We start from the raw sequence: 16,222 nt of genomic DNA on the forward strand, positions 1-16,222 counted from the left end.
TTTTTTATTTTTTTACCAAATTAATTTTTAATTTGTATTTGGATGATGATCATGTAATGGGTGATTATTTTTGTTGATATTTTTGGATGGTTATATTTGTTGTTAATAGATATTTTTTGATGATTATCATGTAATGGATGGTTATTAGGTTTTTAATGTATAATCGATATGTTTAATATATGAAATGTTTTTAATTTTGAATTTTTTGATTCAATGGATTGGTTTAATAATTACATCAAAGTTGTTGCCATATTTGACTTTTGAAAAAATAAAAACTAATTTAATGAAAATAAATATCAAAAAAAATTATTTTAAAAAAATTATTTCTATTCTCCCAAAAGATAAAATTATATAAAAATGATGTGTTTTTAATTATTTTCACCAATTTTATTTTATTTTCTTATAAAAAAATTTGAAAATAGATTCTGAAAACTAAATCAAACCAAATAGAAGTTTATAACAAAAAAAAGTTCTAACATTATTCATTAAAAAAAATGTCATTATATTTCAAACAACAAATAAGTTAAATTGCTGTTATTAGCACCCTATAAATTATTTTGGACCTCCTAATTTTTAACTTTTTTTTTTTTGCAATAACAACCTCAAATAAAATTAAAAAAATGACATCATTAATTTTAGGACACCACATCTCACAATTAAATCTACACACTTATTACATCATGAATTAGGGTTTATAAGAATACCTACCTCCATCATCGTCCATTCATCTTCCCCAAATCTCATATTCAAAACCCACCCACCCTAAAAAATATTCCGGCGGTAATAGTGGTAACCATTTGACTACTTACACTTTTTTGGCAATGACAATATTCCGACAGTAACAGTGGCAACCCTTTGGCCAAATACAGGCCCGGACATTACTTATTTGTTCGAGATGGCATTCTTGAACAAATAAGTAATATTCGGGAATGTAGGTCCGAACATAAAAATTTCTTAACACATTGAACGGTCAAAATTGTTAATGTTTACAGAAGTTTTCATTTTTTCAAGTTTGGAAATGCAGGCCTGAACATGAAAATTTCTTAACACATTGCACGGTTAAAATTGTTAACACTTGCAGAAATTTTCATTTTTTCAAGTTCAGGAATACAGACTCGAACATGAAATTTCTTAACACATTGAATGGTCAAAATTTTAACACCTGCAGAAGTTATCATAAGTAACCCAAATCCATTATCAGGTTCAAAAGTTATTCCTTCATCACGTAGCTTTGATAATATTGTTGCGTAATTTTATGTTGAACTTACAATTTTATAATATCTACCAACAAAACCAACTAAACCAACTATTATAATTTTTTTCTGCAAGAGAAGAAATTATGTATATATATATATATAACAAGAGAGAGAGAGAGAGAGAAAGAGAGAACATACCAACTGTGATAATGGTGGATGTAATCACATTGACTGTCACAACCCAAATCCGTCCCTATAGGTTTAGTGTCGTAACCGGCTAGTAATTCGTGATTACCAAAGATCTGCTTAACAATATTACGATAATGGAGCTGGCGGAAGCTAAAAAAATAAGAAAATAAAACATCCAACGAGCTGTGAAGACATAAATAAAGCAGAATAAACTTTCACATAGACATATATGTACAACAGTCCACACCAAGTTGCATGCCAAAAACATAAACAACAGAGGGATTTCAATCCCATTATCAAAAGGTACACAAATATCATAAACTATTCATAACATATGATTGAATCCCAAAAGGGTGATTTCCGTACCACCCAAAAGCCTCAACACTTGACGAATGGAAACCTCACGATGAGGCACAAAAGTTGGCTTGACCAAACTGAGGCTAGGTCGACGCCACTACGTCCCCTCCTGCAGTTAATCACCTACATACATATATAAAAGAACAAGTTAGAGCCTAGTGAATAACAACAGCGTAAAGAGGTTATGAATGATGTCCTTACTATAATCTAAATCGCTCAATTATAGTAGTACATGGAAAGTTAGAATCATTTGCATAGCAGATCTATATTTCATATTGAAAACATAGCAGTCATATGTGGTACATCCAATAGTGGAACAGTACAGACGGTCATGGAGATCGAACAGTCAAAATTGATGGGCGTGCCATTAATACAGTAAACAGAAGTTTCAGGGATTGAAACTGACAAAGATCTCTGTAACAGTAGCAATAACAGATGCTATGGATGCTACGAATGCAGTTCATAAAACATGACAATCATTCAATCAGTTAGAAAGTATCATTTCAGAAACAAAATATTTTGTAATTCAGAAAATACTTATAATTCAAACATATCTTTACAAGGTTGTTACTCACAGTTGGCTTCTCGAATTACGCGGATGGGACGCGACGTCTGACATACAAAAACACATCCAGGCATAACACATTTAATCACAGTCCATTCACTCAGTCGGTTCTTAATGTTTTCGATTCTTTCGTTAGAAGTTCACTTGATTCTATTCATGCTCCCTAGTTTCTCTTATACTCATGCGATGCATATGGATGTGAAAAACGTTTAAAAACCATACAACGGAGGCCTGGTAGTCTGAGAAACGAAAAGAAAACGAAATCAAAAAAATTGCTCTGAAAACCGCACATGCGGAGGCCTTGGCCGCACGTGCAGAAATCCCATCATACGTGAAATTATAACATAAGCAACACAAGAACATGGCAGGCTTGGCCGCACGTGCACGACCTCATGTTACACGTGCGGTATGGGTTCAATTCTGCTCGAAATTCTGCTCTGAATTTGGGACTCAAATTTTCCAAAATCCAACTTCAATTTCATGTGAAACAAGGCCAAAGACCCTCAAAAACATCTTCAATTTCATAGTTCTAACTTCAAACAAAATCATAACTTTAAAACAAAACCAAATTTCCATTTGAAGATCAAAAACCTAGAGTTCAAGAGCAAAAATCAAAACCATGCAAATGGTAAGTTCCAAACTCAAAATCCATAGGGTTTTATCCTCCATCTTCCAGAATCATGCAAGAAACAAGTGATTGATCGTGAAAAATGCCATGTATGACCAAAGCTTAAGCCAATTCTTACACTTCTTCTCTTTAAGGTTCTCAACATGAACTTACACCACCCAACTTCTTAATCCAACTTAAATTCTACAATTTCATGTGTAAATTAACTCAACTTCAAGAAATTAGGAAAGATTTCTTACCTTCAATGGTTGATTTGAATTCATTTTCTTCTCCTTATTCCCTTTTGATCTCCAAAACTCTCTATCCCTCTCGAATCTACTAAGTTTGCTCTCTTACTATTGAGTTCCCAAAACAACAAAATATCTGTCTAATATCCTTAACCAATTTTAAGCTTAAATTAAATAAAATAAAATTCAACTAAACCACATTAAGGTTCAATATAATCTAGTTAATAAACTTAGTTATGCTAAGGTAAATTAGACTCTGATTGCTTAATCCAAACATTTAATTTTAATCTTATGGTTTAATGATTTAAACAGGTCTATTTCATATACTAACATATATGTTAATCATAACATAAGTCAGATAGCACATGACACATAATTAACACACATATAAGCACATGATTAAGGTAGCACACAGAATTAATAGTTAATTAAGGAGGTGGGTGTTACATTGGCCTTTCTTCTTCTTGGTGGATTTTGTTAGGGTTTTTTGGAAGAAGATTTTTTTTGGGGTGTGTAGAGTGTGCATTCAATGGCTGAAATGTTTTTACAAGGATAATTTTAATATTATTTGAGAGGAGAGGGAAAAAGAAATTTTGAAGGTTTTAAAATTTAAAAGTGGGGACCCAAAGAAATGGAGGTCCAAAATAATTCATGAGATGCTAATAGCACTATTCATAAGGAGGTATTTGTAATTTTTCAAACTATAAGAGATAATCTGTATTTTAAACGAATATCTAGAGGTGTATTTGTAATTTATCAAAAAAAAGTTAAGTGGTCCTTATTAGCTGAACCGAACCGTTATTCGCACTGCACTCTGGGGGTGTTTGGGAACCAAAAAGCCGAGTCCAGATCGTCAGTCATCTTCCCCTGCCGCCCTTCTTGCGGCGCCCCAAAACGACGTCGTTTTGGGGCCAAATTTCAATTAAAAAAAAAACAAAAACAAAAACAGAACTGTTGTTTACAGTTCATGCTTCTCCAGTGTGCATCTTTCCCAACAGCTCAGACGACCCCCTAATCCTCATCCCTTTCCGGCGATCCTCCCCCAGCCACATCACCCTCTCCTTGTTTTTCTTCTTCTTCCTCATTTCTTTCTTCTTCTAGATCTAGAAGGAAAAAAAAAAAAAAAAACAGAGGGAGAGAAGAATCTGGTGGGTTTAATTAAGAGAGAAGTTAGAGAGAGCAAATGAAATATGCTATTGGAGTTTGTATTAACCCACTGCTAGAGCATTTGAAATATTCTTCATCTTCAAAGTCATCATCCAAATATTCCATTTCCAATAGCCTATTATTGTCTCATCTTCCTCCACTTCGACTCTATAAAGCAAAAACACAAAATTTGGTAGGAATTTGGGAAAGAACAAGACAGAAATTGAAGTGGGTCAATACATCTGAGAGAAAAAAGGAGATGGGTTTGGTGGGTTTTGGATGGAAAAGGAAGAAATTGAGAGATGGTGTGGTGATGGGTGGTACGGCTGAAGGAGGGTTGCCGTAGGGGAAAGAAACTGGGGGAGGGTTGCCGGAGAGAAGGGAGGGGCTAGGGGCTCGCCGAAGCTGGTGGAGGGGTGTGAAGATTTTTTTTTTTTTTTTTTTTGCAATCCTCCTCCTCCTCTCTTTCTCCGCCTTCCTTCTTCTCTTATGTTCTGTCTTTGTTTTTTTTTTTTTTAATTAAAATTTGGCCTCAAAACGACGTCGTTTTGGGACGCCGCAGGAATAGCGGCAGAGGAAGGCGACCGACAATCCGGACTCTCAAAAAGCCTGGCTAAAATAGCCTCGAATTAAAAAAAAAAGCCTTTTAGCCCATTCTAATCCATTGATTAAAAAAAAAAAAACTTTGGATGGTTTCAGCCTACACTGTCAATGTTATAGTGTAGGGACAAGGGTGACGGCCCAGCCATTTTTGAAGTAAATGACAACTTTGCTCCTTTAAACCTATTTTAGAAAAAATGAAATTAATGGCAAATTTGTCATTTCAGTTTCACACATTGTAGACACCCCATTTTTGACCGACCTTAAGACTTAGACGTCACCGATTGAGCGCTTGGTGATATTGCATGATGTGCTTGTTCAGAAGTTTTAGAGTCGCGGCCGTGAGCCCTGCCTCCGGACTTCCGAACCCTCTTCTATGCTTTGTCTCGGTTTGCGAACCAGACTCGGTTTTCTTTGTTTCTTTTCCTGAGGGGAGGGAGAGGTCCAGTAGACCATCTCCCAGTGGCCGTAGGCCATTTTGCCCATTTCGGAGTCCGGTTCCCGATTTTCGGGACCGTAGGCCGTGTGCCTCGGTTCGGGACTGCTTAACCATCTCCTATTGCTCTAATTTTTTGGCATACTTCCTATTTGCTCCCTTTTGAGGGACACTGGGGGCTGAGAAGCCCACTTCGTGGCCGAATGCCACTTTCGGTGCTTAACAGCCCATTTTCGGGACCCCGAACTGCTTGTTTTGGTCCCCGAGCATTCGTTTTGCAACGGTTTTCGTCCATTTTTGGCAGGTACCTCTGTTTTATCACCGGGGAGGTCACTGAAGGGTGGGAGGCCAGCAATTGTTGCAGCAGCCAGTTATACATCCTCCGAAGCCCTCCGGCGCCCGTTTTTCGCACTTCCGGGCTAATGTTGAATACCTTGGGCCCATTTTCTCAAACTTTGAATCACATATCTGTGATGTACACACATGAGAGGCCCCTAAAAGTTCATGGCCGGCCATTAATTCAACTTGACCCTTTTGACCCCCTCCTTCCGGGCTAATGTTGAACCCCTTGGACTTTTTTTCTTGAACTTTGAACCACATATCTGTGATGTACACACATGAGAGGCCCCTAAAAGTTCATGGCCGGCCAGTAATTCAAATTGACCCTTTTGAACCCCTCTTTCCGAGCTAATGTTGAACCCCTTGGACCCACTTTCTTGGAGTTTGAACCACATGGTTGTGTTGTACACACATAGGGGAACCTTACCAGTTCTTGGCCGGCCAGAAAATCTCATTGAACCTTTTGACCCCTAGCCGGCCGGCTAGGGGGTGTGGCCGGCCGGCCACCTGCAGCAAAAGTAACAGGCCGGCCTGCTTCCTTGCACTGTGCACTTTACAGCTGTGGGGCAATATCCCCCAGACAAGATCTTTATCCGGGGGATATTTTGTGGGGGAGTTTTACTCTCCTTTTGCCCCACCTTTACACCCCTTCTTTGGCCTATATAGCAAGCAAGCCTTGTAGTGTTTGAGGGTTAGAAAAATTCTCCTTCAAGTCTCCATACTCAACTCCATCTTCATCCTTCTCATTTTTTCAAAAAAACCTAAGTCCCTAACCATCATTCCTTCTACACCACCAAGCTCTACCACCACCATCTCATTTCCAGCAACAAGGAAGGTTTCTCAAAGGCTAAAGAAGCTGCAAATTCATCCAAGAAGCAACAAAAGTTTGAATCTTCAAGGGTAAGTAATACTTTTACCCTTTTGACCCTTTTTCTTGATCTATTTCTAAGCCCCACTTGATTTTTATTTCAAGCTCCGGACCTAACTGAAAAGGGCCCTCTTTTGAGCTCATCTTCACTTTTCATTGAGGGCTCAACCCTGTTTGAGCCCTCCATAATACACTTGCTTCATTGATCCTCTTGTATGTCATAGTTTTGCATGCTATTTTTGACCCATGAGCAATTTATTTTCGAGCATGTTGTAAACTGACATTAAGCTTATTTTGAGCCCCTCTTCAACATTGGAGAAGGGCTCAACATTGTTTGGTGTTTCCATGTGTCACTTGTAGTTATATCCCTTATTTGGCCCCATTTTTGCATAAATTGGCAGCCCTCTTTGCTTCTGTTTTTGGACCTTGGTCCGAACTGAAAGTGGCCTTATTTTGGCCTATAATTCATGTTTCATTAACACTTTTTTTCTGTTTGGTGATTATTTTGTATACTTCATGTTTTAGCACCTTTTTGAGCCTCATTTTGCATCACATTTTTATCATGTTTGTATACTGATTTTGAGGCTGCCATATACTGTAAATGTTCATATTTTTGGTCCCTCTTCAGTGTTGTAGAAGGAAATTTTTCAGTTTGAGTTTTTCTTATATCACTTGCTTCATTACTCCTCTTTTGGCCCCTATTCTTGCATGCTATTTTTGCCATACCTATACTTGCTGTTTGGCCATGTTTATACCTGAAAACGTTCCTTTCTTGGGACTGTCTAGCTTCTGTCTTTGCATTGCATGTCCATGTTGTGCATGTTTAGCATAGCTATAGGCCATTTCGGGTGCCTAATGTTGCATTTCGGGACAATTTCATGCATTTGGTGTCATTTCGCTTCATTTCGGGACTGTTTTCCCCCATATTTTGCTGCTGAAATTCTGTTAGAATGATTGCCATCCGTTTCATGTCATTTCATTGCATTTTATCATCGCCTCGGTTTGCGTGCCCGTGTGCACGCATTTCGAGGCACTCCATTTTTATCCGCCGGCATCCTGTGTGAGTGTGGCTGAGGCTCACTCATGTTGGTATAAGTCCATTTGTCATTTCCATGTCATTTCATCACATTTTGCCATTGCCTCGGTTTGCGTGCCCGTGTGCACGCATTTCGAGGCACTTCATTTTCATCCGTCGGCATCCTATGTGAGTGTGGCTGAGGCTCACTCATGTTGGTATAAGCCCATATCACATCTTCATCTCATTTTCATTGCATTCTGTCATCGCTACGATTTGCGTGCCCGTGTGCACGCACTTCGAGGCATCTCTTTTCATTACATTCTGTCATCGCCTCGGTTTGCGTGCCCGTGTGCACGTACTTCGAGACATCTCTTTTCATTGTATTCTGTCATCGCCTCGATTTGCGTGCCCGTGTGCACGTACTTCGAGGCATCTCATTTCATTGCATTTTGACATCGCCTCGGTTTGCGTGCCCGTGTGCACGCACTTCGAGGCATCTCATTTCATTGCATTTTACCATCGCCTCAGTTTGCGTGCCCGTGTGCACGCATTTCGAGGCATCTCATTTGCATTGCACATACCGTCGCCTCGGTTTGCGTGCCCGAGTGCACGCATTTCGAGGCAGATCATTTTCATAGCGTAGTGCATACTAGGTTGTATCTTAGATTCCATTCTGTCATTTTCTCGGTTTGCGTGCCCGTGTGCACGCACTTCGAGGCATCTCATTTTCATAGCATTCTGTGCATGTTAGAATTGCATCTTAGTTGCATTTCATGTATATCATACATATTGCATCGTGTCCGGAATAGGAGTTAGCCCGGGCACGGGAAACGAGGTACATTTCGTACTCCGAGTGACGGAATGTGTCTCAATTCCCCAGTCACCAACACTCCGGATTATCCATGATGGAGTTAGGTTTTAGCTGTAGTTTCATGTGCATTCATCCTATATTGAGTTGTGCATTTCGACTCCTCGGCCATCATGCCTCGGTATGCGTGATTGGTGGCACGAGGATCGAGACATGCATATATCTGTGCGAATACATTGCTATGCCCCTTTCCTGCTCTCTGTTGCAGCAAAATCAGGAATCAGCAACTTTTTGGGAATTGGCACGCATTTCAAGGACAGGTGTAAACAGAGGCTAATTGGGGCATTCCGGTGGATTTCCACGCAAGACGACCCGGACATGCATCATCCATCAGAAGCAAGACAGTCCCTGGCTTGCATGCCAGTTTTATTCGCTTTCTTAGTTAATTTGTTAATTAATTAGGACTTTGTAATATTTCGGACTGTAATATTCTTTTATTCGGGACTGTAATATTTGGACTGTATATTTATTCGGACCCTCTCTGCGAGGGCACAACTGTAATAAGTGTGGGTGAGTGTGATGTATGTCTTCCAACCCCACGTCTTTCTCCCTTTTATTTATCCGCTTATGATGGTTAGATTAGGGCATGTTTAAATTAGCATACAGTATGACAGCATGTTTGCATCATTCATCTGTATTGCATGCACCGGGCTCGGCGCACCATACTAACTGCATCGTACTTTCAATTCCAAGTTAAATACATGGTAGTTGTAGCATTTCATATACCATCTTAGAATAGCCGAGCCTGCTATAGTTTCATTTTGCATGTGTTGCATTAGGCATTTCTGTATACTTAGGATCATGTATGATTTCTAATGTAGTTTCTATTTTGGCTTGGAGTACTCGGTAAGCTTTATGCTTTAGCATCCTTGCATGCGTGTGAGTGTTGCCATGGATAGCATGCTTACCATGATGCTATGTGCTTATCTGATATAACTGCCTGAATGCTTGTGGGTGAAGGTTGGGTTATCTGAATTGGAGTAAAACATCAAAATGTTTCAAGTTTACCTGCGGGTAACAAACCATTTTCAAAAACAAACATGAGATGTCTTGTTCCAATTCGGGCGACCCGGTCTATACTTATATGCCGTGTGCATCACATAGTAACCTAGGCTAATAAACCGGAATAAGAACTCACAATGTTTTCAAAAATTGATATCATGGTTAGTAGAGGCCGGTCTATGACCGGGCGAGCGGGGGTGCTCACGAAGTGACCTTCCCCAATCGTACCCAAGTTCCCGAGCCGAGGCAACTTTGGTGATGACGGACACGTGGCCTTTTGGCACCGAGTCAGGGTTTCCTAAATTTCCCAAAATAAAATATTTAGGTGGCGACTCTGTATCTGGCAAAGCAGTCCATGTTTGGCACTACTTTTTCAAAAATCAGTTTCTCAAAACGATTTGCCGGATTTGGACTCTTTGGTTCAGATTAGGAACCGTGACATTTTAAGAGTCCGAGCTGTAGTGACCCCAAATGAACAGAACGGGAGCTCAACCCTCCCGGGGCGTTCGGGGGACGTCTACACACATCATTTTAAACACATTTTTCAATACACAACTCAAACAAAAATTCATTCTATCTTCTCAAACATAAAAACTAAAATAACCTACTAAAATAACTATAAAAAAAAAAAAACTAAAAAGCCTCTAAAATAGCATACCAGCCGTTTTCTTGAGCTCAAAGTCTCAGGGACTCAAAGCAACAGTATATAGGTACTCTCTCTCTCTCTCTCTCTCTCTGACGCCATTGCAGTTGTGTATATCTTCTTATGCATGCTAGGGTTTCAATTTGAAATTGGTGAAATATGTAAATGATTATTGTAGTAATTAGTTTTTTTTTTTTTTTTTTTTTTTTTTTTTTTTTTTTTTTTTTAATTTCAAGAAGCATTCTTTGTTAGGGTTTTATACCATGCTTATTGACTGAATGATTTCAATCATCATTTTTGAGAACCGAGCATTCAGAATCTATGGGAGTGGCTTCTCTACTGTTGGGCCCATGGGGCCACCACGTCCCATATCGATGATTCAAGCCGTTAAATGGGTAGAGCGCGTCAAGTATTTTATATCTGTAAAAAATCACATTGATTGAATATCGGTAGTCTCTTGATCAAATGTTTAACAATTTATTTTTAAAATTATATTTACCATTGACAAAAATGTGTTCCGATCAAGGGTTAACGACATTTAATGAACGTGATTTTTTACAAGCATGAATTACTCAACGAGCTCTACATATTGAATGGTTCAGATTATCAAAACAGGATCTGTAGTGGGCCCCATGGGCCAAACAATACACTCCAGGCTGGAGAGAAGCCTCTCCCATTATATAAAGCAAAGGCTTCTGTTGGTGTCCTGAACCCTTGCCTCTCATTATGCCAAGTATCACATTTTTCTATATAAAAAATAAAAATGAAAAACATCACTTTATATTTGAGGGTGAGAAGACTTGAACCTAAGACATTAGGTTTTAAAAAAAATACCCTCACCACGTGAGTTTGTACAACATTTAACAAATATATTATCTTGTTGTTACTTATTTAAATTACACACGCATCACGTGTGCCAAATCGTTAGTTTTGTTAAAAGTGAAGAGGTTCAAGATTATGAGCATTTGAAGAGGTTTTTTTTTTCTTCTTTTACCATATGCATGTTATTTTAAATCATATTTACCAGTCTCAAGTAGTTTTGAACTTATTTATCATTATCAAACTTGTTTTGTGAAATTGTGTTAATTTGAAATCGCAATTTCATTAAAGTCGTGTTGCGAACCCACGACTCCGAGAAACAACTCACTTTTGCTAAATACCTCGAAAAGGACTTGTGTCAGAGAAATAGCTCTAAAAGACACCTCGCTTAGGTAAAAAAAAAAACTCAGTATTTCAATTTTGTAAAATTCTGATATTGTCAGCTGCAATTTAGGTGTTTGTGTTTGTCATTATATATGGGCTTTAGCATAAGGTTCGTTTTGTTTTGAAAACAAAGCTTTTTTACTCAACCGTTTTGCTGTCACAGTACATAACTTAGTCCGGAGTCTATTGTTCTGGTTTTGTTCCCATAAGCAATTTTCTTTTTACTGTTATTGTTTTTGTGATGAAACCAACATTGGAGAAGGCCGAAAGTGATGTGCCATCGGTTTTGTGGGAAAACAAATGAATCAGTAGCCATGGATTTCCCTTTTATGGTTTCTGTTAGCTTTTGATGTCTTTACTTGCATTCAGAGATATTCTATTTAGTCGCATTTCTGCTTATGTTTTTTATACATCAAAGTTTCTGGTATTTGATTGCTTGTATATTAGCTATTCTTGCTGGTTATGGATATGGAGACTGCATATTTTTGACTTTTGGATTGTAATTTACTCTAAATATCTTACACCTTGATACTGTTGTCATCATACAACTGAATAAGAACATGATCATTTTCACGTAATTTTGAAGTAACCTATTCAAGGATTTAATTCGTGTGTAAAATACGTTGTTCACCTTCAGCCTTTTGTGTATCATAGTATAGTTTTTGGTGATTTTTTTTTTTTTGTTATGTCATACTAGGATTAAGTTGATTATATATATATATATATATATATATTTAAGCTTTTCATTTATGCCCGGCTTTCAAGTTGATATGATTGCAAATGACTTATGCCTTTCAACGTATTGCAGTTTAGCTGGTTCCATGGAGAGAGGAGAAAGCATATTAGATGCCATATTTGATGGGGATAACTTGGAAGATGCCCAAGATGTTGAGATGATGGAGGTAGAAGAAGGAGAGTTGGTGGGGCAGGATTCTCAAACTGAATTGGGACAAAACATCGGTGGAGATGTTCACCCAGTAAATCAAGAAACTAGCAATAACAATCGCAGACGTAGGAATAAGAAGAAGAAGAGTAAGAAAAAGAAAGGCAGTTCAGGGCCAAATGTGACAGATATCAACAGGTTCTTGTTTCAAGAAGCATTCTGCTTGCTATATTAATGAAAGAAGAAATAGTGGGGTCTTTGTTTTTTGGTCTTTCAATACAATAGAAGTTACAGCCAAATGGCTCAAGAATTGGGGCTTTTGTCCTGGCAACCCCAAATATCATGTAATATTAGGCTGTTTTCTTGACAAAAGCATTATGCTGTTTGTTTATTAATGAAAATAACAAATTAAGGGGGGTTTATTGAGTCAATGTGTTGAACTTCACCTCCACTCAACAAAGCTTTTAAACAACTATTTGGGCTGGATACCAAACTTCTCTGCTCTGTTGTTAGGACCAATCTAAATTTAAATCACAAGTCATGTTGTGAGTTAGCTATTTGAGAGTTATCCAGCTTGAGTTACGAGTATAAATGATTTTTTTTTTTTTCTCCTTTTTCAGGAAGAAGGAAAAAGGTTATTATCTTCTTTTTGGTCTTCCATGTACTTTTAGCATGTTCATTGAAGTCATTTCAATCCTTATTGGTATAGTCAATTGGTCATTGTTGTACATTTGTGAACTGTTTTAGTAATCCTTCTGTTCTACTGTGCTATGGATTCCACTTCCATCAAAGAACTACATCCATTGTATTAATTTGTATCCATTGATTATTGGATATGTTTTTGAAATATTTAGTTGCTTTTGTTTCGTCCGATACAGACTGAAACTATAGCAAGAGAAAGCAGCGTTCAGGCTTTACTCTATATCTCTTATGTTCTATGTCAAAAGGAAGAAGAGTGTTTTTTTCCTTCCTGATAAGTTTGAAGAGAGGAGGAATTCACATTTGGAAACTGATTTTATTGCTTTTATGTCATTTACAGGTTTGTTTCAGATGTTTGTAAACACTTGAATGAGAAAAAAATGTATCTGATGTACACTGCTGTGGGTTGCCTGGGTGTGTCTGCTTTGAGTGACCTCGTCAAAGAGGTATCATTTCTATTTCATTTCATCTAATATAGTGGTTTATACTACTGGTGTTAGGTTTGAAGTCATTGATAAATATGCTAAAACAATGGGTTATGTATGAAATAGAAGGATTTGTGTGATTGTGACTAGTAAAATTGTAAGATATGACATTTTGTGCATGATATAGGGAATAAGCTCATATTGTTGTCCACCAAGTATCCAATAAATGCCAGCCTATTCGATGAAAATATGAAAAACTTATTTTTTTAATTATGGACACATTTGAGAATTGTCAGATGCATATTTAGGAATGCCAAGAAATGTTGGTGTTCTAAGTTTATCAATCAGACACATCTTCTCAAGCGTGGTGAACTGATTGATATTTCAGCTACCAATAACGCATGCTTAGGTAGTAGTTCACATGTGATCAAATAGAAGATGTGAACTTACATACAATGTGGAGGACTTATTGTTACAGAAAGCAGTAAACATTGTTTAATACTTGAACTGAACCAGGATGGATGGCTGAGAGATAGTGCGTCATGAACATATGAAAGGCATGCTTTCTATCAAGCTCATTCATTGTAGCACTTCATGTGAGTAGTATATGTTGTTTTCAATGTTCCTAGGATTTTCTCTGTTGCTAACTTATGTCAAGATGTATCAAGAATTTTGGCTGTTATTACTTTGAAATTTAATTATTTTTTATTATTATTTGGAAATGTGGTAATATGCTTACAGTGTTTTGAGCATCACATTCTTTAGGCCTTACAGTATCTTTGTATTATTTTCCCCTTTTTCTATTAGTTTTCATTTTAGTGTTCAATTTTAACTAAATGTAGAAATTGCAGGTGGATGCAATTCAAGCTTGTGGAGGTCAGAAGGCTGCCGATGGAAGACACTTTAGAAATGGTGGTGGCATATCATGGAGTGTCCTGAAAACACGAGACCGAAATGCATTTGAAGAGATAATGAAGAAAGGGAAGGAGTTTGAGGTGTGTGACAACTTACAATTCTGTATTTTAGTATTCAGTTCTATAATTCCTCATCCAACGGCCAGCTCCCGGCAACTTAACTGCTAGTGCTTTTCCATTTTTCATTTGCATGCATACATGTGCACATATTGTTACTGTGTAGGTGTAATCTTTTGTTATTACTTATGATACAACAAATTGGGTGTTTTTGGTAGAGGTAGTAGTGGTTAAGTGAAAGAATTGCAATTGAATCCAAAAGGAAGAGGATTTATGCAGCATAAAAAACTTATTTTTTTAGGTTCTACTTGGTATTGGGGAAATTTTTTATTCCTTAATATCTTTTTATTTGGCTCTCCAGATTATGTAATGGCCATGCAGATATTAATTTACAAGAATGATATTTGTTGTGTATGACTTGACAAACTCTCAACACACCATGTCTGGGAATACATACATGGTAATTTGGCAACCTTCTCCATTTGAAACTACATATTTGTTTAAACTAATTTCTCTGTGACTACCTCTATCTAGCATTATGGTGATCCCGGTGTCCATATAGCTCCTTTAATTTGAGTTGCAGTAAATTCTACCAGCAACAACAGCATCAAAAGATTATTCCAGTTCTTGTATTTCATTATATTCTGTTTTGTTGTATCACTCAAACTGGTGGTTGATATTACGTTAATTTACAGCCATCGCCAGGTGTTTTGTTTAATTTTATTTTGCTGTTTCACTCCAAAAGGTGTTGTATTACGTTGACATGGTTTCATGTGCTTTTACTTTGTAGTGGATAATAACTGATGTGTTGTGTTATTTACCACTTTGCAGAAGCAATTCAAACCGCAAAACATCAGGCAAGGCCCGGTGCAGAATAAGGAAATATCTCCTGAAAGAATGAGTCACACATCCACAGATCGGACTATGAGAGCTTCAGATGGTTCACGGTTAGTTCCCCATGTGCAAAACCAACTTCAACAGTCTAATGTTGAAGGGAAACATGTATCTGTTTATGATAGAATGAGGGTGCCGGTTTCATATGATGACTTGCCGGTTTCATATGATGAACTGCATGCTTCTGTGGCTTGAATGGTGGTTATGATAATTTGGTTCTCGATTTGAAAATCTTTTTCAGCATTCTTTTTCTCGGCTACTAAGGTAACAGGACACATGTCCATTACTCATTTTTTTGAAGATGACTTTTGTTTATCTTCCAGCAAAGGATGAAAGGGAAAGGCGAAAAAAAGAAAGGAAAAAAAGTAAGGAAAAGTAAAGGAGAAATTGATTTTTGTTCGAAAGTACAGGTGATTGGTGTTATTCTTGATATTGTGGATGTATATCTTGATTGAAGGAATTTGAAATTCAATAATGAATCCATACAATTAAACAGTAGGGAAGAACAGATTAACACTGTCAAAAAGGGTCATTACTCTGAGGCGGGTTTTGGAATAAATTTTCAGAGTGCAACTAGCCTCTGTAGTTCATTAGTTAAAACATCTAAATTAGAATCTTTTAATCCAAGAAGATTTAATAAGATTTATTTCAAGTTTGTTGAATAATTAATTCAAGCGGAATAACTAGAGCAATCACAAGAGAGAGACAAACATGAAAAAGCTAAAACTTGGAAAAAAATCGTGAACCCAATAATGCATTCACTAGTATTCAATCAGGTACAACTTTCAAGATCCGAATGTAAGATATCATTTATCCACAACACGTTTGTTCCATTCTTTTTTGAACTTTTGGTCTTCACTAGTCTGCATCAAAGCGACCACACGAACACAATCACACAATCAAATATAAATGGCATTTCTGAGCTCCATCATCAGAGAGATAAGAGAAGAGCTCTTGTTAAATTTTATCATCGCCATTATTTGGGGTGGAAATAACACACTATTGGATATGAATTTAGAAGAATGGTCGCATAATTTTAACTTTGACATTAAGAATTGCACACCA

At 37.3% G+C, this 16,222-nt stretch overlaps 1 protein-coding gene across 2 annotated transcripts; it reads left to right on the plus strand.

The window, feature by feature from the left end:
- The first annotated feature begins 11,098 nt into the window (after positions 1-11,098).
- LOC114257823 (uncharacterized) lies at positions 11,099-15,645 on the plus strand. 2 transcript variants are annotated; one of them, XM_082896560.1, is made up of 5 exons: positions 11,099-11,293; positions 12,094-12,366; positions 13,208-13,313; positions 14,144-14,287; positions 15,095-15,645. In XM_082896560.1, the coding sequence occupies exons 2-5, from the start codon at positions 12,107-12,109 to the stop codon at positions 15,350-15,352; spliced, it is 768 nt and encodes a 255-aa protein (XP_082752686.1). In that variant the 5' UTR covers positions 11,099-11,293; positions 12,094-12,106; the 3' UTR covers positions 15,353-15,645. The 2 variants fall into 2 exon arrangements, with proteins under 2 accessions (XP_082752686.1, XP_082752685.1); XM_082896559.1 differs by lacking the exon at positions 11,099-11,293 and having other exon boundaries at positions 11,317-12,366.
- The last annotated feature ends 577 nt before the right edge of the window (positions 15,646-16,222 follow it).

The sequence above is a fragment of the Camellia sinensis genome, chromosome 11, assembly GCF_055761805.1.
Source record: "Camellia sinensis isolate YWXY chromosome 11, ASM5576180v1, whole genome shotgun sequence".
In the NCBI taxonomy this organism is placed as follows: Eukaryota; Viridiplantae; Streptophyta; class Magnoliopsida; order Ericales; family Theaceae; genus Camellia; species Camellia sinensis.

Excerpts from the sequence above, each read along its gene's own strand:
- LOC114257823 (XM_082896559.1), top strand. The coding sequence starts at position 12,035 with ATGCCCGGCTTTCAAGTTGATATGATTGCAAATGACTTATGCCTTTCA. Across the intron at positions 13,314-14,143 it reads TGAGTGACCTCGTCAAAGAG|GTGGATGCAATTCAAGCTTG; the intron begins GTATCATTTCTA and ends TAGAAATTGCAG. Across the intron at positions 14,288-15,094 it reads AGAAAGGGAAGGAGTTTGAG|AAGCAATTCAAACCGCAAAA; the intron begins GTGTGTGACAAC and ends ACCACTTTGCAG.